The 25,859-nt window shown below is 35.9% G+C and overlaps 3 protein-coding genes across 3 annotated transcripts; 1 reads left to right on the top strand and 2 right to left on the bottom strand.

Moving 5' to 3' along the window:
• Positions 1–102: 102 nt before the first annotated feature.
• Positions 103–2,904, top strand: LOC117912309 (pentatricopeptide repeat-containing protein At5g04780, mitochondrial-like). The gene is made up of 2 exons (XM_034826847.1): positions 103–1,909; positions 2,239–2,904. The coding sequence occupies exon 1, from the start codon at positions 366–368 to the stop codon at positions 1,842–1,844; it is 1,479 nt and encodes a 492-aa protein (XP_034682738.1). The 5' UTR covers positions 103–365; the 3' UTR covers positions 1,845–1,909; positions 2,239–2,904.
• A 265-nt stretch (positions 2,905–3,169) lies between these two features.
• Positions 3,170–4,072, bottom strand: LOC117913353 (leucine-rich repeat extensin-like protein 3). Its single transcript, XM_034828293.1, has one exon. The coding sequence runs from the start codon at positions 4,070–4,072 to the stop codon at positions 3,170–3,172; it is 903 nt and encodes a 300-aa protein (XP_034684184.1).
• Positions 4,073–5,307: 1,235 nt separating this feature from the next.
• LOC117913596 (protein trichome berefringence-like 7) lies at positions 5,308–23,447 on the bottom strand. The gene is made up of 4 exons (XM_034828602.1): positions 22,090–23,447; positions 15,604–15,762; positions 14,865–15,175; positions 5,308–5,748 (listed from the first exon to the last, which is right to left on the bottom strand). Exons 1-3 carry the CDS (start codon positions 22,881–22,883, stop codon positions 14,878–14,880), a joined length of 1,251 nt encoding a protein of 416 aa, XP_034684493.1. The 5' UTR covers positions 22,884–23,447; the 3' UTR covers positions 5,308–5,748; positions 14,865–14,877.
• Between the last annotated feature and the right edge of the window lie 2,412 nt (positions 23,448–25,859).

Raw genomic sequence — 25,859 nt, 5'->3', positions numbered from 1 at the left:
GTAAATACTTTTTACGTTATATAAATATGAGTTTTTTTTTAATTTTGTAAATGCGTCACGGTTCCTTTGAGTTCAAAGCAAAGCGAAGAACAATATCTATCGGGTGAAAAAATTAAGAGCAATGAAACCAAAAGTGTGGTGCACTCAAACATTGATCTCAAAGTCGCACGCATCCCTCGTTGTCATTAGGATTCAGGAGTACGTATCCACAATCAGTTCTTAGTCCATCCTTTATAAATTTATAATGCTCCCCAATTGCTGGATATTTTCGAACGTTTCCAGATCCAAAATTTTACCACGTGGCACCCTCTCATGTATTCTCTCCATCACCTTTCCAGACGGTTCAAGTTTTAGAATTCTTGAATATGGGGCTTATAACGGCCAGTTCCTTGTCGTGTATCCTTAGAAAGTGTGTTCCCCACTCAGCAATCTCACAAGCTAAGCAAACCCATGCCCAAATCCTTGTTCATGGCTTCATCCCCAACATCACACTTCAAACTGATCTCTTGTTGGTCTACTCCAAATGCGGTGTTCTTCAAGATGCTCGCAAGGTTTTTGACAAAATGGTTGAGAGAAATATGCACTCATGGAACATTTTGATCGCTTCATATGCTCATAATTGTTTCTTTTACGATGCTTTGGGTGTTTTTGATAGTTTTTTGAAAATGGGGTTTCGACCGGATCATTTCACATTGCCTCCAGTGTTTAAGGCTTGTGCAGGAATTGGAGATTCTTATCTGGGGAAGATGCTTCACAGTTGGGTGATTAGGATTGGGTTTGAAGAATATGTCGTTGTTGGAAGCTCGGTTTTGGATTTTTATGCGAAATGTGGGGATTTAGTTGATGCATGGCGGTGCTTTGTTAATATGTCTTGGAGGGATTCGGTTGTTTGGAATTTGATGATTGTGGGGTTGGGAAAGGCTTGTTTTTTCAGGGAGGCTTTGGAATGTTTTAGGGACATGCTTAGTGAGGGAGTGAAGATGGATTCAAGGACAGTCCCAAGCATTTTAAGTGTGTGTGGAGGGGAAGGAGACTTGATGAAAGGCAAAGAAATTCATGGGCAAGTGGTTAAGAATCAAATTTTTGGTTGTGATATTGCTATTGGAAATTCGTTGATTGATATGTATGCAAAGTGTGGGTGCTTGCATGATTCAGAAAAGGTTTTCACGACAATGAGTGAACTGAATCTGGTGACATGGACCTCTATGATATCTTGCTATGGGGTCCATGGTAAAGGACAGGAAGCTTTGGCTCTTTTTAAGAAAATGAAATATTGTGGATTTCAGCCTAACTGTGTTACAATCACTGCAATTTTGGCTAGTTGTAGCCACTCTGGTCTTATAGAACAAGGCCGGAAAATTTTTTACTCAATTAATTTAGACTATGGGTTTGAGCCCAGTGCAGAGCACTATGCTTGTATGGTGGATCTATTAGGTCGTTTTGGATATCTTGAGGAAGCTTTTGAATTGATAAAAAATATGAAGTCAGCAGCAACAGCAAGTGTTTGGGGTGCCCTGCTTGCTGGTTGTTTGATGCACAAGAATATTGAGATTGGAGAAATTGCTGCTCATTGCCTCTTTGAATTGGAACCCAGAAACTCTAGCAACTATATAGCCTTGTGTAGTATGTATGATTCTCTTGGAATATGGGACAGTGTTTCAAGAACCAGGGCAAAAATGAGAGGATTAGGATTGGTTAAGACTCCTGGTTGTAGCTGGATTACTGTTGCTGGAAGAGTCCATAAATTCTATCAAGAGGACCTTTCTCATCCTGAGACTCAGATGATATATGAAACATTGCATGGAATTGTTAACATACTTATGTTGCCCAAAGGTTGGGAATAGGGAAATGACCATTAAGTCCTGGCAATCTTAGCAAAAGGTAACAATGTTCATTAGCATCATATTTGGTGAGTGGTTGCCTCTACCAGTTATTGAAATTTAGAGTTGAGCCATTGTTCTTTAGCACAGGAAGCACTCTGGTGTGACCTGTTTTTCTCTTGTCAGCACAATCAAATGGTTTTGAACTATAACGGAAAGATACATTGAATACACTAATAGACAGGCTGCAAAATGAGAGCAGCTTTATTTTCAATGTTACTGTGTACACTCTGTGTTTAAAATCTTTAGCCCATTCACATATTAAATTGCTATTTAATTTAATTTAATTTAATTTATTTATTTATTTTATGTTGCGGCTCACGGAATCAATTTCACACTCCATTTATATAAATCTCAGGTCCTATCAATCCAACCTCGTCAAATGTTTTGAAAGTTTAGCAGCTTTTGATATTTTGTCCTCCCAAATGCATTGTTCTGATCAATTTAAGGTACTGAAATGTATTATCTGTTCAAACCTGGACATTGGCATTTCTCCTATTTAAGTGACTTGTGTCAAAATGATATAATTGCTATAACTGCGTTTGGTCGAATGAAGTCACTGTAAAGTTTTAGGGAGAATTATGCATTTCTATTAAATTTAGTATATGTTATTTCAAAATGTTGGTATGCTACCGTATTCATAAAAACTCAAAATCGACATAATATGTTGGTTTTTAACCTGTTTGGATCCTCAAATCATCTCATAGGGAGGTAATTTTTTGTATTTAGTTTTCATGATATCCACTCTTCCTTTCTTGCAAGTTGTGTAAATATGTATAGTAATCTACATAGAAAGACAATGAGCATTATACTGAAGGTTTTCATTTCACCAGAGTACATTGTCTGCACTAGATTAGAAAACCATGACAAAATTAAATTACAAGATGAAAAGGAGGAGAATTCAAGAATTATATCCTAAAACAAAGAACAAAGATAATCCGATAATCAGAAAATATTTTCAACTGATATTAAATTTTCTTTGGTGCTCTATAGGTCGGAAAATCTGTATTTGTATTAGACAAGTATCATCCTTCTCTTCCTCCTTATTGTTTGTTTGGAATTTTTAAGATAACAAGAAATATAATAGATTATTCAAAGACCTTGTAGTTTTTTTTCCATTAAATTATGTCCTTACAAATGCAGTACATGACAAGAAAAACTAGGTTTTGGCATAGAAACAATGCTTTGCTGGCCTAATATATGAACATTTGGCTTCTTTTTATCATATATTCAAACAAATTTTATTCAGGCCCAGAAGGGAAGTTTATTTCCCTCTGGGAGTAGGAAAATCATGATTGGGATTGTTGCTTGTGGTTGTGCATAATATGGTGCTGACTGGACTCAGAAGTGGATGCCTCCATATCAAGAGCTTGAGGAAAATCTTGTGTAGATCTAACGTGTGAACCTTGGATTTCCTTCTCATTCTTTTTGATCTCTTCCTGAATATGCACATCATCCTCAATGGACAATATCATGACTTGTGGACCATGTGGACCTGGTATGATGGCTTCGTGGACTTTCAAATGTTCATCAATTGTAACAATGTCAGTCTCTTGAACCATTTTCTTCTTTTTCTTCTTAATGAAGCAGCATAGAGCAACTGAGAGGAATGCAAGAAAAAATAGACCACCAAGTGAGACAAAGACAATGATTATGACTGTGGAATGGTGTCCTGGTGGTGGTGGTGGCGGAGGAGTTGGAACAATGTGTGGGGGTGGTGGCGGAAAATGAGGATGAGGTGGTGGTTTGATAATTGGTGCCGGAGGTGGGATTGCATGACTAGGAGGTTTTGCTGCAGGAGGTGGTGGGGGGAAAGAATGATGGGGTGGTGCTGCTGGTGTCGGGAATGATGGTGGGGGTGGTGGCCTAATGGGTTGATGCGGTGGTGCCACTTTTGGAGGGGATGGAGAAGTAGGGGGCGGTGATGCCGGTGTTGGAAATGGTGGTGTTGGTGGTGGTGGTGGTGGTCTAATGGGTTGATGAGGTGGTGCCACTTTTGGAGGGGATGGAGAAGTAGGGGGCGGTGATGCTGGTGTTGGAAATGGTGGTGGTGGTATTGTTGGGAGATGGGGTGGTGCCACTTTTGGAGGAGGTGGAGAATTGTGGGGTGGCATCACTTTTGGAGGTGAAGGGCTATGAGGTGGTGGCAGAGGAAAGTAGGGGAAGTAACCATAGTTCTGAACAGAAGCCATTTCAGTTTTAGAAAACTAATGGAAATGGAGATGTGAAGGCTGAGGTGGAGAATATGGCATGTGTTGATTCATATTTGTAGTGATCAATAAGGAGATCTGTTTATATGTTGTATATTCATAAGTTTCCAGAGACTTGGCTCTCATTCTATTTGTATACTTCTAAGGTTCTAGTTACTTGGTTCTCATGCTAATGGCATACTTCTAAGCTTCTCGTGACTTGGCACTCATGCTAAGATTTTGAAGGGTTGTCATTGATTGCATTGAAAAACACTTATCAACTTCCCTTGTGTTCCTGTATGCCTCATGATATGGGTGTTGTTGGGGCAGATTGGCAGTTGTTTTCTGCAATGACAAATTTGGGATGCATGGGTCCACCATATCTATACTTTCATTGCAAGTGACAAAAGAAGATAGTATCTTCTTTAATCATTACCCATTTTTTTGGTAATCCTAGAGGTAGAACAACTGGGTTCAAATGGTGATCTAAAAGTTCCATGTCTGCTAGTTTTCAAAGCAAATGTCTTCCATGACCAACCTTGTAGTTGTTAGTATTTCCGATTCACTCACAACTGAATCATTTTTTATGGGAGGATTGAAACTTTATTTGTCCATGTGCTCCTGGCTAATGTGAATTGTGAAGTTTTTAAGTTCATCCTATTGGCTTGGGTGTTAGAGATGGTAGATTGTTTTAAATGAAGCCAATGAATGAAAAATTACAGTCGGCTGCTCTCAATGATCACAGAAAACTTCATTACTAACTCTTTGTAGTAGAACTGCTCTGTAATTTAGCAGTCACTGATAACAAATGGTGGTACCACAGGGTATCATACAGAGGTAGTGATCAAATAGAGTGATCAGTTTTCCAAGTATTGGTGGTATCTCTTCAGCTAAGGCCATTCATTTCAGATTAATAATATTTCTACTGCAACCTTACTGTATGGAAAATGGAATTGAGGGTTGTCTCAAACCATTCGCTCCATGCCCAGAAAATCTGAAAATGTTAATCATCTTTGGAGTTGGTCTAATATTGAGAAATTCCTATGGAATTTTCATCCTGTCCATTTTCCTCTTTCCTACAAAACGGTGTTGTCATTAATCAGCATTTTAGTATGGAAAAGAATTAAAGAAACAATGCAATAATCAAATTCTCATGTTTAGATGGAAAAGCCATCATTTTCACCAGACACCATTGTTTTATCTCAGAGGAACAATCCAAATGCAGAAGAAACAGCAAGTACAACGTTCAATTTCCATCTTGATTTTATTCCTTCTGTGGGGCACCAAAATTGCATTGTTATACTCGGACAGAGACACAATTGGACAAAAAGATAGCTACATTTCTCTCATCAATTCAGCCTCTTCACCATAATGAACAAATTTAAAAAAGAAAAAAAAAGGAAAAAGAAAAAGAAAGAATGAATGAAAAAATGTGTCACAGAACTAACTGTTTTTCATCAAACTCTACAATTTCCCTACAAACTCTACTGCTTTGGTACTAGCTCAAGAACTGCAGAATACTCTTGGGTGCTTCTGTGGAGAGAAAACGCCAATCCACATCATATAGTACTCAATCACCCTGCCTTCAGAACTGAAACCACTGACACCTGTGGACTCGAGATGTTGCGGCTTGTCTGCTAAGGTGCAAACTAGTGCCTGAATGTGTACACTCTTCGAATCTGCACTATGTTAAATGAGCAAAATCAAAGGTGGTTTTAGTTTTCCTTTCAACTGGCATTTTTCTTTTCACCTTAACTAGAAGCTAAAGGTAAAGCAGAAGCAGCAAATTTAAATGGACAATCTTAGTATTATGAAAGTTTTACATTATCTTTACTTTTACATTAAGATAAAATAAACTCCAAAGTATCAAGCCATCCTAAAAAGAACAGTAGAAATTAATGCAACACTGAAAGGTTACAAAAAGAAGATAAGGAGGATAGCAGATTTGATTAACATCCCCTTCTGTGGCAACATAGTCCAATGACCATGTTATTAAGGAGCCACTAAATCTAAGCTGAAGGTGCTAAAACAAGAGGCCAAAAGTAACTTATGTCAAGTTTGTGAGAAGCACAAAGGCCATTAAGTTAATAATAGAAATACTTTGTCCCACATAAGGTGGAAGAGAATCGGGATTCATTTTTTCTCATCTAAAAGGTTGGTAAAAGCTTAAATAACTATGGACATAACAAATGGAGAACAAAGTTCAAAGCCATTGTCATATGGCAATTAGGCGAATGTAATTTTCTGACATCCTAAATTTTCTACTACCATGTGGCAAACTATTCTTATTAAGAGAACAACCTCTTTTAATATATACATATACATCTGACTGCACATGCATATGTCTATATATCTAAATATTTTAGGGATCTTCTCCTCTGATTTTGTTTTCACCAGAACCCATTGGAGGGTCAGGCCTTGCTTGTGTGTGTGTGTGTTTGTGTAATAATATTTATTCTGAAAAATAGGAAAAAAAAAAAGAAACAAAAAATCAATGTAATTTAGTACAACTAAAGGTAAAAAAATTAATATTATTTTTTCCATGAGTTAGAATAGACTGATGGTGTATGCCCTGTAATGGTCATAAGTTGAAGATTACTACAACTGTTCATGAAGATTATTACAACTGCATACTTAGCTGTACATCTCTCATAGCTGTATATTACAGCTATAATATATATGTGTATATAATCCCTGATTTGTAGGGATTTTTTTTTTTTTTTTTTTTGATAGGAAACGATAACGGAATATATTGATAAAAAGAAGATACAAATAGAAGGATGAGAAATCCTCCCACCAAAGAAAAACAAGACTACAAGTAATCAAATATAAGATATACAACGAGAAAAAGACTAACGGCCTATTTACACACCGCTAACCAATCTAGTTGTAACACGTTAAGAGGTATCCCCTTAAAAACCTTAGAACAAAAAGCCCATAGAGAAGCCAAAAAACGAATAGAATCCCAAAGATACCCTGAATTCCTTGCTTTATCCTCAAAAATCCTTGCATTCCTTTCCCGCCACACCACCCACATTAACGCGATGCACGCGTCTTGCCATAAAACAACCCCTCTCTTAGAAGATCCGAAACCATTAAAATTAGTAAAAAACATGTCAGATATGCTCCTTGGGGAGACCCAATCCATCTTTGCTAACTGAAATAATCTGTGCCACAACCCCTTGGTCAAAGAGCAATGGAGGAAAAGGTGATCTACTGTTTCTCCATGCTTCATGCACAACTTACATATGTCGGGACTAAGTGCTTTGTGGGGTCTCCTCAATTGTAGCAAGTCATTAGTATTAACCTTCTTGTGCGCCACCAACCAGACAAAGGACTTGACTTTGAAAGGGACTTGAGAATTCCAGACAAACTTAGTAGGGAACACTGGAGGCGACTCAGAATATTGGGATAAGGCCAGAAAGAAAGATTTGACTGTGAAAAGACCTGAAGGAGATAAGGACCATGATCTCTTATCTGGAACCGAAGGAGATATGTGTAGACGATCAAGAGACCGCATAAGGCTTTCTAAATCTTCTATCTCAGGATCAGTAAGATTTCGGCGAAAATTGAAATTCCAAGAGAAAGGACGGGAATATCCGAGAATTGATGAAATAGGAACATTTTTATCCGTGACTACGCTAAGTAATCTTGGATATTGTATTCCCAAAGGTTGATCCCCCCACCACAAGTCATCCCAGAACCGAATTCTATCCCCGTCCCCTACCACAAACCGAGTAAATTTGGAAAACTCTTGGAAGACTAGTGCAATGGCCTTCCAAGGACAACGATGAGACCACCTAACAATATTGTTGACATCCCAGCCATTGGAGTGAGAACCATAAATGCTTAAGATAACCTGATGCCACAGAGCAGAACCCTCCCTAGGATATCTCCACAACCACTTCCCTAAAAGAGCGACATTCCTCATAGAAATCTTTCCGAAACCCAAACCCCCTCTCGACTTCGGTTTGCACACAACGTCCCAATTAACCAAATGGTCTCTTTTGCCTTCCCCTACGCCTGACCAAAGAAATTCTCTTTGCATTCTCTCAATTTTTGCTGCCACAGAAGCGGGAATCTTAAAAAGGGAGAGAAAGTAACAAGGCATATGGGTTAGACAAGATTGAATGAGAGTTATCCTACCTCCAAAAGATAAATACGCCTTCTGCCATCCATCTAATCTCCTTGATATCCTCTCAATCACAGGATCCCAAAAGCCACTCGCCTTAGGATTCCCTCCCAGAGGAAGACCTAGGTAAAGTATAGGCCACCCAGAAGCCTTGCAGTCAAGCATCTCGGCCAGCCTAGAAAGGTGATTCTGTTCAATATTAATGCCATAGATGTTGCTTTTATCAAGATTAACTTTCAAACCAGATATATATCCAAACACTAGCAGAACATTCTTAAGCGTCATCATATCCTCTTCTCGAGTACTGGAGAAGAAAATGGTATCATCTGCAAATTGTAAATGGGATACCCTTGTTCTGTTCCTACCCACCCTGAATCCTTCCAAGACGTTTCTCTCCTCAGCTTTCAATAACATCCTACTCAAAACATCTGCCACTATAGTGAACAAAAAAGGTGATAAAGGGTCGCCTTGTCTTAAACCTCTAGATGCCTTAACCCACCCTTTCGCATTACCGTTCACTAGGACTGCATAAGAAACCGAGGATAAGCAACCTCTCATCCATTTCCTCCATCTAAGACTAAACCCTTTCATCTCCAACACATGATCCAAAAAATCCCAACTCACATGGTCATAGGCCTTTTCAAAGTCAATTTTAAATACAACTCCTTCCTCCCCTGTTCTTCTTTTCTCATCCACTATCTCATTGGCTATGAGAACTGCATCCAAAATTTGTCTCCCTTGCACGAAGGCTCCTTGAGTGGAATGGATAGTCTCGTGAAGTACTCCTCTTAGTCGCCCTGCTAACACTTTGGCTATTATCTTGTAAAGACTAGTGATCAAGCTAATGGGTCTAAAGTCTGAGATTCTCCTTGACATGCTTTTTTTGGGTAACAAAACTATAAAGGAAGCGTTAGTGCTCTGATTGATAATTCCGCTCCTATGGAATTCTGCAAACACTCTCACTATATCCTCCTTTATCACATCCCAACAGTCTTGAAACACTGCAATGGTAAAGCCATCCGGCCCAGGAGCCTTATCCCTATCCATTTGAAAAATGGCCTTATAAATCTCTTCTTCAGTAAAGGGGGATTCCAATCTAGACGCATTCTCACCAGAAATAGGGGACCAATCTAAGCCTTCCACTCCCCACGATTCTCCAGAAGGACTCGCGTAAAGCTTTTCGAAATACCTTAGGATCTCCTCTTTTATACTCTCTGGATTATTCAACATTAGACCACTTTCATTCTCCAACTCCTTGATAAATTTCCTATTTCGCCTGCCATTGGCCACCTTATGAAAAAATTTTGAGTTGCAATCCCCTTCTTTTACCCATTTCACCCTAGCTTTCTGTCTCCAATGTATTTCTTCTCTCAAAATCAACTCCTCTAGCTCCCCTTTTCTTAAAGCTCTTTGGACTAAAAGTTCATGGGATAGTCCCCCTTCTTGCTCCAAGGAATCAAAGTTAGCTAAGACAGATAATATATCTTTTTTCTTTTTACTTATCTCTCCAAAAGAAATCTTATTCCACTCTTTCAATTTGGCTTTAACGAACTGTAATTTCCTCATGAACTTGTGTCCTTCCCACCCATTTCCTTGAAACTCTCTCCACCATCTTCCAAAATTCTCCTTAAAACTAGAATGTTGCAACCACATATTCTCAAACCTGAAAGGCGTTGGACCCCACTTGAATGGATTGGTTTCCAAAACAATCGGCCAATGATCCGAAGTCCACCTTGGCAGTACTCCTTGAAGACTTTGAGGAAATACTTGTTCCCACTCATTTGAGTACAAGAAGCGATCTAATCTCTTGCATACTGGATTCTCTTGCATGTTTGACCAAGTATATGATGCGCTCCTTAAAGGTGAATCTATCAATTCGCAATCTCTTATGAAGTCATCAAAATCCTTCATGCTTGGAGTTAATCTAGAACCACCCAATTTTTCTGAACTTCTCCTTATAATATTAAAATCACCGCCCACACACCAACGCGGATGAGAGAGCCCAACAATGTCTGAAAGCTCCACCCAAAAATCCTTCCTTAGAGCTGAGTTGTTTGGGCCATAAACTGCAGATAACCACAAAGATTCGCATCCATCCAACGCGAACTTGATTGAGACCGAACTTGATTTGTAGGGATTTTTAATAGGGTAGTTTCCAATTCTTTCTTTATTCTTTCTTTTTGTTGTTCAGTTGTTGTATATAATTATAGGGTTGTACACTTTTAAAACATGAATGAGAAATACAATTTTTCCCCACATGGTATCAGAGCTGAATTAGGCTCCTTGGGATTTTTCTTTTCGGTTGTCATTGCTGAGTTGTACTACCCATTTTCCTCTGTTTTTTGGAACCCCAATTTAATGGCCTTCATTGTGATTTCAAAGGCACTCTGCTATATTTTTCTCTAAAATTATTTCTGAATTCTGCCCACCATGTCTAAGATTGTTGACAACTACGATAGTGTGAATCCTCCATCAATGGCATATTCATCAGAACAATGAACAAGGACACTATTTGGTGTATGTACTGCAAGAAGCTGAGACACACAAGGGACCAGTGTTGAAAACTCTATGGAAAGCCTCAAACTTTCAACAAAGATTGGGGTTTCAAGAGTGGACAACAAGGTTTCAAAGGTGGATAGTAGATAATTTAGACGCACTTCATCAACTCTCGGATCAATGAAAACCCTTTACAAGAGAGGGTGAATTTTGATGGCAATGAACATATTGAGCTTAACAAGGAAAAGCTTGAGAAATTAAAGAATCTCTTAGGAACCCTTGAGAGTCCTAGTTGTGCTTACTCTCTCACTTAGTCAAATAAGTATTCTCCTTCTCTTACTTCTAGTGTATCAGATATGTCTTTCCTAGGCTCTTAGGTCATCAACTAGGGAACTACAGATCATATGACTCATTCCTCACAATAGTTTAGTACCTATAGCTCATGTCCTAGTAATAAGAAAATAATCATTGTTGATTGCTCTCTAGCCACTATGGCTGGTAAAGGGGAAGTTCACTTGAATAAATCCATAGTTTTGAAGAATGTGTTATATGTACCTAAGCTTTCCACCAATCTTGTTTCCATTTATTGACTTACCAAAGAACTAAATTGTCATGTGATTTTTTATCCTTCTCATTGTATATTTTAGGAACAGGGTATGGGGTAAACGATTGGACATGCTAGGGAAAAGGACGAACTTTACTATCTTGAGTTACCATTTGGTCAAAATAGGATTGAGAACTAGGTACCCTTATCATTCCTTTATGAAATCCCATCCACAACAAAAGATAAGATATGACTTCATCATCATTGTCTTGGACATTCGTTGTTTGGTGTTCTTAAAATTATGTTTCCTTTATTATTCAAGGGAATTAATGTACCAAAATTACATTATGATGTTTGTGAACTTGTAAAGCATCATCATGTTTCTTTTCCAATAAGTAACAAAAGAGTTTCAATTTCTTTTGTGTTAGTTCACATTTATATTTGGGGTCTTGCCACAATTCTTAATTTTTCAAGCTCTAGATGGTTTATTTGATTTATAGATGATTGCACTTGAGTAACTTGGGTATTTCCTCTCAAACAAAAAACGGATGTGAGTATTGTATTTCCCAATTTTCACAAAATGGTCAAAGCTCATTTTGGAGTGGGAATAAAAAAGTTTAGGTCTGATAATGCAAAAGATTACTTCAATCAAGTCCTATCTCCTCATTTTAAAAAAGAAGGTATTATCCATAAATCCTCTTGCGCTAGTACTCCCCAACAAAAGAGGGTTGTTGAAAGAAAAAATGGTCATCTTCTTACTATTACAAGAACTTTTTTGTTCAAGAAAAAATGTTCCTATATTATATTGGGGGGAAGCAGTACTTACTAATGCTCATCTTATAAATCGATTGCCATCTAAAGTTTTGGGGTTCAAAAATCCAACGGAAATTTTTTCAAAATACTTCCTAAACTTTACAACATCTACTGGTCTTGTTCCAAAGGTTTTTTGTTGTCTTTCTTTTGTCCATGTCCACGCTCATAATAGAGGGAAACTAAATACAAGAGCAATTCAGTGCATTTTTGTGGGGTATTCATCTACTAAAAAAGGTTACAAATATTATCATCCACCCACTTGACAATTTTATGTTCCTTTTGATGTATCCTTTATTGAATATGAAAGCTACTTCAATCATCCTTATCTTCAGGAAGAGACATCATTCATGGAAGATATAGATACAAGAGATTTGTTCTTACTTAACTTGCCCCCATTTGTGTCTAAACCCTCACAATCACAATCATCTATGTCTGAGCTCTCACAAATTCCTGAATCGACAAGTCCACCTTCAGGGAAACAAGTTCCCAATTCTACAAGGCCAATTTTGGTTTGCTCAAGGAAGAAAGCAACCATCATAGAACATATGCAGGTCTATGAGTCAGAACTAACCAAATCCTATGAGGTAAATGATCCATCTTCTCCTAAGATTTCCCTTGATTCTGTTGATATGAGTGATCTAAATTTGCCCATTGCAGTTAAAAAAGGCACAAGAATATGTACTCAACACCCTTTATGTCCACTTTCCCATTTTGTGTCCTATGAAAGATTGTCATCATCTCATAGAAATTTTCTCACTAGCCTAAACACCATAGCCATACCTAAGACCTTATCCAAGACACTAAATGGTAAGGAGTGGAAACAAGCCATGAGGGTTGAGATGGAAGCACTTGAAAGGAATGGGACTTGGGATGTGGTTGGGTTATCAAGAGAGAAGAGTCTAGCATGATGCAAGTGAGTGTTCACAGTAAAATACAAGGTGGATGGTTCCCTTGAGAGATACAAAGCTAGGCTCGTTGCCAAATGTTAATACTTAGACATATGGAGTAGATTACCAAGAGACTTTCACACCAGTAGTCAAGATGAACACTTTGAGAGTTTTACTCTCTTTGGCTGCCCAATTTGATTGGGAATTACGACAATTTGATGTGAAAAATGCGTTCTTACATGGAGAGCTCAAAGAGGAAATTTATATGGATCTTTCACTTTGTTTTAATATGCACTCGAAAGGAAAAAAAGTATGTAAATTGAAGAAAGCTTTGTATGGGTTAAAACAATTTCCACAGGCTTGGTTTGGAAGATTTGTCAAAGTCATGATAACTATTGGCTACAAACAAAGCCACAGTGACAAACCTTATTTGTTAAACACTCGACCTCAAGGGGGAGTAATTGCCGTATTAGTTTATGTGGATGATATAATAGTGAATGAAAATGATCTTAAAGAAAGAGAAGCATTGAAGCGGTGCTTACCAAAAGAGTTTGAAATAAAGGAGCGTAGAAGACTAAAGTATTTCTTGGGAACTGATGTGGCATACTCAAACAAGGGAATTTTTGTCTCCTAGTAGAAGTATGTTCTTAACTTATTGCAGGAGATAGGAAAAACATGTAAACCGGCTAACATGCCTATTGATCTGAATCATAAGCTTGGAGAAGCAAGTGAGGATGCAACCATAAACAAGGGTATGTACCAAAGATTGGTTGGCAGGCTGATTTACCTCTCACATACACGGCCGGACATAGCTTATGCAGTCAGCCTAGTGAGTCAATTTATGCATAGTCCAAAGGTAGTTTATCTATGGGCTATATACATAATCCTGCACTACCTGAAATCAACTCTAGGGAAAGGAATTTTGTTTAAGAAAAACACTGAGCTATCAATGGAGGCTTATGTTGATGTAGATTATGTAGGATCAATTGTTGATTGAAGGTCCACTATAGGATATTACACTTTTTTTTAAGGGAACTTGGTAACTTGGAGGAGTAAGAAATAGAATATTGTTTCAAGATCTAGTACAAAAGTAGAGCTTCATGCAATGGCCCAATTAATCTGTGAGTTGTTTGGCTCAAGATTATCTTGGAGGACTTGAAGATTAAGTGGGAGACACCAATGAGACTTTATTGTGACAATAAGTCAGCCATCAACATTGCACAGAACCTGGTACAACATAACATAATCAAGCATATGGAAGTAGACAAATATTTTATTAAAAAAAAGTTAGATAGTGGCTTAATCTACACTCCATATGTGTCCATTGGAAGTCAAGAAATCATTATCAAGTTGGGAATGGATAATATCTATTCACCAACTTGAGGGGGAGTGTTGAATATTATTACAATTGTATACATAGCTATATATGATGATTATTACAGCTGCATACACAACTATATATGAAGATTATTACAATTGTATATCTTCCACAGCTGTATATTACAACTGTATATATAGTTGTGGAAGATACACAACTGTATATGAAGATTATCACAACCGTATATCTTCCACAGCAGTCTATTACAACTGTAATATATATTTGTGTATATAATCCTTAATTTGTAGGGATCTTTAATAGGATAGTTTCCAATTATTTCCTTCATTTTTCTTTTTTGTTGTTGTATATAATTCTAAGGTTGTATACTTTATAAACATGAATGAGAAATACAATTTTCTCCACATAAGTTATCACCAGACCCAGGCTATGGTACAAATCTACCATCGTACTTTTATCATGTTGCACAATTTTGTTCTTGTGCATTGTAATGGCGACCCACTGGCACATAAATTATAACAGGATGCAGCCTAGTCAAGAAAAAGCAAAAAAATAAAAAATAAAAAAAATCAGAAAGGAATACTTACTTTATGGCTCCATTCATCTGAGAGAAAGTCTATGGTTAGTAAGCATATATGAGAGGAAAATCTCGTTCCACACATCAGGAACTCCAGGCAGACACCAGTGGCTACAATCAGACACAGGTTGACCATCACTCCAAGTACCCACATGTGCATCACTCCGGAAAGCTGACATGGAAGTCACATGCAGAACAGTCACAGGAACAGTCATATTCTTTACCACCTCCAATATGGTATCTGAAAATAGGCTTCTGTCCATCCCTTTGGTGTCTGACATAGGGTGCAGTGTTACATTACAATGTCTATGAGTTTCATTGCTGATGCAGAAACAAACACCATTACTAGTCATGTTGAGGAGCAATTTTGTAGCTTAAAGTGGATTCAACAAGAATTGGAAAGAATGGAACAAATTAAACTAACATAAATACATGGATTAAAAAATAGTTGTAAAAATATGTTTGATCGCAGCCACTAGTATTTAGAAATCTTCATAAATCAACATAATGTAGAATGCCTTAACACCTGTTTTATGGATTAAAAAGATGTAATGGGTTTATGATGACATGCAATTCATGATAAATGATAATGAGACAAATTACAACGAGTAACTATGATTAGTGATGCACCGAAAAACTGGTTACTTTCTGAGCAAGTCCATGGACCAAAAAATTAAATATGTTTCATTTACCGAGAATTATGGTACCAGTAACATATCCAATACAAAAACTAAATACAAGAAGAGTACCCCCAGTGTGATGGCTCAAATGTCCGAAAGAAGACCTGTGTTCTTCTGGTGTCAATTGTGGTCTCAATCCATGAAGCCCAAGTGTCCAGTGCTATTCTGAAGGCAGCAGGAATTGACATTCCAAGCCTCAATGAACCTCCAACCTGGAAATAGCAACCCCTGTCCAGAATACAAATGAGGATAAATTTTCAAGCATAATACGAAGATGTCCAGATAATGCATTGTGGGAAAATTCTAAAAAAGATGCAGGTTCCAAATCCATTACCATGTTGAAGATCACATGTGCAGACAGCACATACAAAACATAATAAGTATAAAAATAATAAAGGCTAACAGTGACAGCCATATATCCAAAGTTTTATTGCCAACCATTTTACAATCACATGATATCAATTGTATGTGATTAAACTTCACAGAAGTATATGGTGTGCAAGAACTTTATAAGGTGGTTGTAAAAGAAGATGAAACCCTCAGAATGAAACAAACATGGAGGTTATCACTCTTAAATGCATTTATACAGACTTGCTATCCATAAATGCATGGTTATCTCTCTCTCTCTCCCTCTTTTTCTATCTTTTTCCCCTTTCAGAGGCCTATAAATAGTCCTTTGAAGAATGAAAATCTGCTCCAAATAGACTTCAAAATTAACTAAATATTTAATTCAAAACTAATGAAAATTATAAGTCTCAGTAGTGAATAACTAGAGGTTCTGCCCATAGAATCATCCACACACAAACACACACAGAGGAGTCAAAAGTTTGATTACAGGTGGGTGGAAAGAATTTTGTCCATGTAGTGGCCACATTGTAATGGTCGCACACTATCACCACCAGAAGATCTAATCAAAAGGGCTACAAAGAAAAGGACTGAGGAAAGATGAAACCCGTGATTTAAGCTCAATCTGTACTATGGCCAGAAAATTAGAAATCGACTAAGTACTAGAAAAAGTGTGGATTACTACATTGAAAAGCAAAATCAGGATATGGAGATCCATGTCTTCAAAGACCCTTACTGTTTTACATTGACAGGATCATAGGTAAATTTTTTGGACTTCAAGGACCCTAGAAAACAGAAAAAGAGTAAGAATCCTATATATTTCTGACCTTGTATGCTGGAACTTGTTTTTGACCAGGCCACATAATAATTGTCAAATGCTTATTTTTTTGACAAAATTTAGGATACCTCCACACTCAGAATTATTCATGTGTCAGCCAATGGAATTAAGCTTTAGATGACCAAGTGTTGGTCAACAATGAGGATGATGTGCAGCCCTATGAGGGTTGGTGAATCCATGGTTTAGACTGCTGTTTACACTTACTATTCTCCTAAGCAACAAGAAGGTGCCATTTGTCCACAGATTTGCAAGACAAGATGCGCCATGAGGGTGTCTCATGTTCTCAAAGCATCTAGAATTAAAGAACTTTGGGAGATGCTATATATCCCCATCCACCTTAAGGCTAATAATGAGGTTGCCCACACCTATGAGCATTGCCAATTTTTGGAAGAACTTAGTACTCTTGTTTCCGTCAAACAAACCTGTGCAATGAAGTTTATGACAGGTTTGTTAAGTACAAGCTTCCGCTCAGGATTCAATGATAGTAAGATTATGTGTGCTCACTAGCATAATAGAACAACAGGACAGCCAACACTTGTGCTCCATGGACAGTAAAGTTCAGTTGGTTTATGGAAACAAGGCAAACTATCTGCCATTCCTTTCAAATGGATTGCAAAATTGGATACGTGGAAGGATAATCATTCTATTGAAGGTGAGTACTACCTCCTGGAAGGGTGATTCCAGTAACATATTATTGATTAGCAGAATCAAAAGTAGGGAAATGTGCCAATGTAATAGGTGTTGATGTCATCTTCAGAATCCTACCTAATAATATTCTAGACCAGAAGGGACAGCACTTCAGCATTTGGCTGGCCAAGCAGGATCATTTGTCATCTTGTAGATATTTTTCTCAGAGGAAAATAGCATTATAATTATGTAAAACAAATTAATTGAAAGCAGGGACAATGAAATAAGCCTTGAAAAAGCTATTAGATTCAAAAGTAGGGGAGTGTGGGTTGGATTTTGGGGTTAAAAAGCAGGGACAAAACAACACCATTTTTTTCTTCTGCTGCAATAAAAGGGCAAAATGACATCGTTTGCCCTTGTTTGAATCCCTTTTTGTTTTTTAAAGGATAAAACGATGTCATTTTGCCCCTTAATTTATTTTGGAAAAAAAGAAAAGAAAGGCGAGGCATGCCTTAAGCATGCTGTACACCTTGAGCCTAGCCATGCTGAAAGCACACTTTAACAAACTATGACCCCACAAAATATGAAGTTTCTTATTGTAGATATTTATTTTGCAAAGACCTCACCATGGAATCAACATCCACACGAGAGCTTGATTAAGCTCATTTAGGGCCATATTGAAAGCAATCAAGCCTTAAAATCATACAAAAGGAGAATGGTTAAAAATAAAATGAAATCTAGCACCAAGGCCAAGAAACACCATATTTTACTTTGGTTAGAAGTAAAATAATTACTTCGATTGTCAATGAAGAAATAAGTTCTTCCCAAAATAATATATTTCCTAACAAGTTAATTGAATAGGTACTTTGATGAGACATAAGATCGTTAATTCTACTGGATTTTGGGGGTAAAAGCAGAGACAAAACAACATGGTTTTTTCTTTTTAATTCTTAAAAGGGCAAAATGACGTTGTTTGCCGCTGTTCATTTTCCTTTTTTCCTTTAAAAGACAAGATGACGTCCTTTTGCCCCTGTTTTTTGTTTTGCAACAGATAAAAAAGATGAGGTGTCCCTTTAGCTCACCATACACCTATTGAAGTGCCTGAAAGAAGGCACCCCACTTGAGGCCAAGCAAGGCGCCACGGCTGCAACTTGAACCTAGCTGTGCTGACAGCAAACTTATAACAACTATGGCCCCATAAAATAAGGTTTTCTTATAGAGATATATTTTGTGAAGACCTCACTATGGGCTATAAATGTTTTACCAAAAAGAGATGTATTTCTCATCAGCAACCATATGGGAAGTCCATTAGGCTCCATTTAGGGACATATTGAAAGCAAGCAAGCCTTAAAATCCTACAAAACGAGAATGGGAAAAAAAATCTAACCCCAAGGCCTAAAGCTCAATATTTTACATTTCTTAGATGTAAAATAATTACTTCAATTGCCAGTGAAAGTAATTCCTCACTCCAGAATAATATATTTCCTTACAAGTTAACTAAATAGTTATTTTGATGAGACAAAAGATTGTTAACTCGAGCACAGATCGGGGTTAAAAGTAGGTACAAACAATTGTATTTTGCTCTCAGATTTAAGAAAAGAGGAAAAAAACATTGCTTGCCTCTATTCAATTTCCCTTTTCTTAAAGAACAAAACGACGTCGTTTTGCCTTGGTTTTTGTTTTAAAAAAAAAGGTGAGCATGCCTTTAGCATGCCACAAGCCAATTGAGACGCGTGAATGGAGGCATCCCACTTCAGGCAAAGCAAGGTGCCTAGGGATAGCAATAAGGTGGGTTTTTTTTGGGTACCCGCTATGCTTCCCTAATAAGATGGATTTGGAATGTGAATAAATGGGTTAGGGGAAGGTTCAAGATTTTTTAAAACCCAAGTTGGGTTGAGTGAAAAATTTAAATATATATATAATTTTTCACTTTTTTAAACATATATATATATAAATAAATAAATTACTTTTTATAAAAATATATTATCAAAAATTTATAATATTTACTTACTTATAAATTATATTTATTTTTTAATGTGATTTAAAATTAAAAAAATTTAAATGGGGTGATGTAGGGGAGCGTGGGTATGGGAATTTCCTATACATGCCCCACTTCATTTAATCATTTTTTTTTTTAATTTTTTGGACAGGGATGAAAATAGATATAAATAAATGGGATGCGGTGGGGATAAGGGTGACCTATTCCGAACCCATCTTGTTGTCATCCCTAAAGGTGCCACAACTACACCTTAAGCCTAGGCATGCTGAAAACACACATTAACAACCATGAGTCCACAAAATATAAAGTTAACAACCATATAGAAAATCATATTGATCATCAACATCCATATGAGAGCTCCATTAAGCTCCATTTAGGGCCATATTGAAGGCAATTAACCATTAGAATCCTACAAAAAGAGAATGGTTGAAAAAAGAAAAAAAAATAAATAAAACAAGCCCCAAGGCCTAAAAACAACATATTTTAGTTTTGTTAAATGTAAAGTAATTACTTCAATTATTAGTGAAGTATTTTCTTCCTCCCAAAATAATATATTCCTTAAAAGTTAATTAAATAGTTCCTTTGATGAGACATAAGATAGTTAATTCTACTAAACAGAAAGTAATAACTTAGATAGTTATTCATGTACAAGAGACAATTATTCAAGGAATAGACATTTTCCTCTGAAGTAACCTCCACTATGACAGGAAGTAAAAAGGTTCAGGGTAGAACATGTTTAATTAAATCAAAGTTTCTTTTATTTGGTATGATGTCTTTTAACCTACCACTTTCCCTAGAAGCTCAAATAGCCAGAGGATGGGACAGCAATGTATATCAAGCTGACAATCCCCTCATGCGCAGCCTAACCCACATGTGAAGAGGTAAATGAAACTGTGTTGAATTCTCAAAAAACAAATGGGAAATAAATAGATGGAGAGATTAGAATTTTGGTACCATGTTAAACAACTACTTGCCCTGAAAGCTTAATATGTATGGATATGAGCCACCAATGTACATCAAGCCAATAATGTAAAGCTCTTTGAAAGTGTGATTCCTTTTATTAATTTCTACTAGTACATCCATTTCATATATCAACCTTCCTTTCTTTCCATCCGTTTCTTTAGTAAGCTTTTATACCATTTTACAATTTGTACCCTACTACATATTCTACCATTCCTACAGTACACTTTATTCTTAATGGACTCCATTTCTGAAAGTCCTGAATCCTTTCCTGCATCATATATAATTTGTTAAACCATTTCTTTTAAAAGAAAGTAGTATGATATATATTAAAAGAAAACACCAAAAGGAGGCATAACCTTGTATACATCCTCTGTTAAACCATATGTATCGAATGAAGGATCCACTAATATAACTGCTGATGGATTGAGAGGCTCAGATAAATTTTTGGGTATGGTTTGACACATCAAAGCCTCAATCCTAACTACTTGGGGTTGGCAGCATGAATACTATTTCACCATTTAGCTCTATCAAGGGTTCCATACTTCATTAAATCCTCAATACTCATGTTTTTTCTCACCACCTTGATTCATGTTTCTTTTGGCCTTCATTTTTCTTTTTACTATTTTTAACTTGAATCAACTCACTCTGATACAGGTGCTTGCAAAATTTGAAAATTCATGTACGTGAGGTGCAATCATAAGCTTTTTGGCCTTCTATCAACCACAACCCCTTCCTCCAGGATTTCGAGCTAATTATGGGAAACATTGGCTGCATGGCACACTACTTTCCTTTTTTATGTAATAAGCCTGAAATGGTGGTTACAGACTAGGACAAGCATTTCATTAAATGGAATAATCTAACTGGAGAAAAGGTGATTCTGCTAAAGTCTCACTGGTGAATCAGAATCCAAGCAGGCAGAAGCGACAATATGATGGAATAGTACCTAGAAAGCCACTTTTATCTCCTATCAATGTGGATTATATGTTTCATGTAAAATGACATGCCATGTTTTCTTTTCACCCTAGTAAGGGTTCCATTTGTGGGTGCTTCTTTCTTCTGAACCGACATTGTGGCATACACAAAGCATATGTTTGTATGAATTAATTAGTAAAATTATATTAAATTTTAAATCCACCCAAGAAGGGTTTCATTCATGGTTGTTTGCTTCTTCTATACCTGCTGCCCACAAGTCACATTCAGATACAAATTAATTAGTCCAAACTACACTAGTTTTTATTAGCCTTTTTAGAGAAGAGAAATAAGGCAGAAAAAGAGGGTGGCAATGGCTAGGGGAAGGGCACTAATAGAACTTCTTTTACATGATTACTTATCCAGTTAAATATCCTGTATGTTTATGGAAAGAAGAAAAAAAAAACAGAAAATTTGGTAAACGGTCCATCTTAGAGATTGGTATGTGAAATTCCTTCTGGTATTAGTATACACCAAATTTCCTAGAGAAAGATTATGACAAATTATTAGTGAAATTTTGCAACAGAGAGAATTGAGATAATAATACCACTTAAAGAAGAAAAGTTAACATATGATAAAGGAACTAAGCTTAAGGAAGGTGGTAACTAATAAAAGAAGTACTTTGAACAAATAAAATCAAATCAATGTTGATTATAAAGCATGAAGGAAAACTGTATTATAAAATCAACAGAGCCAGATTGCATTTTGTCCATGAAAAAACATTCATGAGGAGGAAAAGCTGACTATGCAAGCAATTCATACTAAAGAAACCATGGTTCACGATAAAAATTCAGTTGCAAGGACAAGAACTCACGTTTCAAAAAGCTTCCCTGGCACCCACCATTGTCCTGTGTTGAAAATAAGAACATCTGAATTAATCCACTCCCTGCTAATATTATCCAATTTGTCCAATTTAAGTGTTGACCTGACCCTCTTTGGTACATTTTTGGGACCCCAGCCATGCTGTACCAAGAAAACTGAGCGGAAGAACTCAACCGTGAAGTTAAATGAACTGAACCGTACACCTAAAAATCTAATCCGTTTCGTTATGTTATTCCCATTAACTTCATAAACACCCTTCTTATCCTCCACCCCAGTCATTAGAAAACATATCAAAGACTCCCACTGTGTTCTACTCATTGAATCCCCCACAAAAACAACCCTTTTCCCTCTGAGTCGTTCCAATACATTCTGCACATTAAACCTTGGAATATCACAATTCCGGGGCTTCCACCTCCATTTAAGATAATCTCTGTCCATTCGCCCATTTCCCAAGCAATTGAATCCCTGTTCCACAAAAGGACATTCAGAAGCATTGTACAATGGGTAACTATTATCTTGGACCCAATTGCCTTCAAAAACATTGCAAACACCCACAGAACCATTGAAATTGGAAATGCTATATCCATCAAAGCCCTGGTTAGAACCTGGTGAGGCATTTATGTATCCAGAAGCAATGATTTTAAAGAAACAGAATACCAGAAACCCAATGAAAACTAGAAAGGGTGGCCGACCCCATCTCCTTCGGTGAACTCTTGGGCTACTAAAACTCGATGCCCTGCGGTTGAATGATGCGGTCCTGTTGAAACTATCCATCATCTCAAACATCCATACCACCAGGATTCAACAAAATCAGTGCCCATAGCGAAAAAAATTTCTAATCAAACCCATTAAACAACCAACCCAAAAACCACCTTCCCAACCATTACTATATCAAAATCAGTTCAAATGAACAGTAAACATTGAGTCTCCAGAATCGAACCAACACTCTCAAGCCACAGAAAAATACATTTCTCTGGTATGTTTCAAGGGTAAAGACATTTAACAAAAAGAGCCTCTACAATCTTTATATCCCGTATCAGGAACTCAAAAATTCAAGCTCAAACCCATTTTTTAATCAAAACCCATCAGAGAACTGCCGCGTAAACCAAATGGGTACGCTACAAATCTTAAGAAAAACACACCCAAATGCAAAAGATTCCCAGAATCTTTATCAAATAACAGAACAAGTCAAACTATGAGATAGTAGCAAATTGGGCTGCGCAGAGATTAAGAGAATCTACCATTGATTCTTCGAGGATTGCAAGGCAGAGAGATGAATAAAGAGAAGCGAAGGGTTGAGGGCTTTGGAGAATGGGGTTCGGCTTGAAATGGTGGAGATCGGAGTTGGAGGTGGTTGAAAGCAGCACATGAAAAAAGAAACAGAAAGCCAAAGGGAGTTGGTCATAAAGGAGGTCAATTTTGTAAGTTTCCAGCTCAATGGCATTTTGTGTAATTATGAGGTAAGGGTGTTCTAGTTTGGTCCAAAATAAATGATATTTAACTTCTCAAGTAATAATTTCTCCACTACTTTAAAGAATGGAATTTTCTGTATATTTACGGAATTTTAAATTTTAATTTTAATTTTGTTGAGTTTGTAGAAGTTTTTTTTTCCCTCTTAATTACTTACTTTTACTTTTAATTTTTAATTTTTTTTACTGGTCCCAAAAAAGAAAAAGAAAAAAAATAGGTTGAAAGGCACAACCCAACTATCCCAACCAATCCTGAAATGATGAGATCACCCACTTGAATATTCAAATTTGCTCAACAAATTTGAAATCATTTCTTCATTAAAATCTTATTAAATTTCATTTAGATATAAAGCTACCTTTCATAATGAATCATAATGAAATGATTATCTTTTGATCTTTTTTTTTCTTCTTCCCCCTTTGAGAATGCGAATCATCCACTATGTAGTTAGAAATCCAACTTATAGAATGACTTCCTTAGTCACTTTAATGATACCTAGCTAAGGTAAAAAGTTGTAATGATCACTTTTGTATATGTAAATCAGCCTTGTTATCCATCATATTAGTGAAGTGGCAATATTCAAATGCATTTACCTCCTTTCAATTATTTTTTTGTCGCATGCACTTCAACTTAATATTATATTATTAAAATTTAAAATTGATTTGTTCGCAAGTCTTTTCAAGTTCAAGCACAAGAAACATGAGTTAGTAGGTTTGTTGATGCATGGTTTAGAACACAGAAGAAGAATGTAAATAATAATAATAATAATAATAATAAAATAATTAAATTAAACTTTAAGAGGGTATTTTATTTTTTGAATTTTTATTAAAAGTAATTTACTTTCAAACTCTAAATTATTTGTTTTTCTATTTTTTTCATAACTTACTGTAAATTTTTTATTGAATAGAAAAAGTCAAAGTATTTGACTTTTTCTAAATAAGAAAAATAATATATTAATTTTTTTTTAATATTTAATAAAAATAAAATATTATAAAAATAATAACCTAATACTTAATATTATTAAGCAGTATTTTGTTTTAATCTTTATTTAAAATTAAGTAAAAAAAAAACACATTAGGTTTCAAATAAAACCTTTTTTCCACACTAATAATGCCATATTGTACTTCCATGTTAGGCGTTGTTGATTAGCATTAGTATTAAATATATTTTTTTCCTTATTTTGCCCCTCTCCCTCTCTCATCCATTTTCTTCGTCCTCCCATTTTCTCTGCTTTCTCCTTGCATGTCCTCTTCTTTCTTCCTCTCTTACTCATTTGTCTTCCTCAATGATATCTTTCTTGCTTTCATCACTTTTTTGTCTTTCTCTCATGCAACACTTCTCTCTCTCATTGACTCTATTTTGATACTTTATTTAATTGATTGCAAATTGTAGTATTCATTTTGGCTTATAGGTATTTTCAATTTTTGTTAATACTTGAATGGTTAGAGATATAAATTTTGTTTTCTTTATTACTAAATTTGTATAATGCAATAAGATAAAAACTAATTATCATAATAAAATCTCGAGATAAATTAAAGAGAAAATGGAATAGAAAATAGAGGAGATATGAGAAAAATTCAAGGACCTACGCCTTATGGTGGTTGGTTGGTAATTGTGATTGTCATTATGGTTGTATAATAATAATAAAAATTGAATAGAAAATGAAGGAGATATGAGAAAAATTGAAGGACCTACACCTTATGGTGGTTGGTTAGTGTGATTGTCATTATGATTGCATAATAATAATAATAATAAATTGAAGGAGAAGAAGAAAATGAAGATCAAGAGAATGAAATGATTTAGGTTAGGGTTAAGGTTATTTGATGTCTCCTTTTCTTTTCTTATGTTTGAATATTTTTCTTATTTTAGATAAGTGAAAAATATTGGGGATGATGATTTTAGTATGACACAACAATATAATTTGAGGATTTGAGTTAGTAGAGTCATATTTGTGTCATAATCTTGTCACATTGTATGTCAAGTTAAACTCGTTTCATTAATCGGGTCCAAAACAATCTGTTTGTGACTTGTTTAATTTGATTCATTTATTTAATTATGTCAAATTAATCTATTTACAACTTAATTTATTTATAATCCGTTTAATTTATACAAATTTATTAATTTTATATATTTTAAAATAAAAAATTAAAAGTACTTTTTAATTGTGAATGTTATATATTTAAAGAAATTTAAGACTATCTAAGTTAAAATTTATATATTTCATAATAAAGATTAAAATATTAAATAAAATAATAAACAAGTGTAAAATGTCAATTTTAATTTACTTTTTGTATT

Source organism: Vitis riparia, chromosome 4 (genome assembly GCF_004353265.1).
Source record: "Vitis riparia cultivar Riparia Gloire de Montpellier isolate 1030 chromosome 4, EGFV_Vit.rip_1.0, whole genome shotgun sequence".
Classification (NCBI taxonomy): Eukaryota; Viridiplantae; Streptophyta; class Magnoliopsida; order Vitales; family Vitaceae; genus Vitis; species Vitis riparia.
The sequence above is the reverse complement of the archived record's forward strand: the minus strand, read 5'-3'. Positions and strand labels throughout refer to the sequence as shown.

Excerpts from the sequence above, each read along its gene's own strand:
- LOC117912309 (XM_034826847.1), top strand. The coding sequence starts at position 366 with ATGGGGCTTATAACGGCCAGTTCCTTGTCGTGTATCCTTAGAAAGTGT.
- LOC117913353 (XM_034828293.1), bottom strand. The coding sequence starts at position 4,072 with ATGGCTTCTGTTCAGAACTATGGTTACTTCCCCTACTTTCCTCTGCCA.
- LOC117913596 (XM_034828602.1), bottom strand. The coding sequence starts at position 22,883 with ATGTTTGAGATGATGGATAGTTTCAACAGGACCGCATCATTCAACCGC. Across the intron at positions 15,763-22,089 it reads CCAGGGAAGCTTTTTGAAAC|GGGTTGCTATTTCCAGGTTG; the intron begins GTGAGTTCTTGT and ends TATTCTGGACAG. Across the intron at positions 15,176-15,603 it reads TTTGAGCCATCACACTGGGG|CAATGAAACTCATAGACATT; the intron begins GTACTCTTCTTG and ends TTTCTGCATCAG.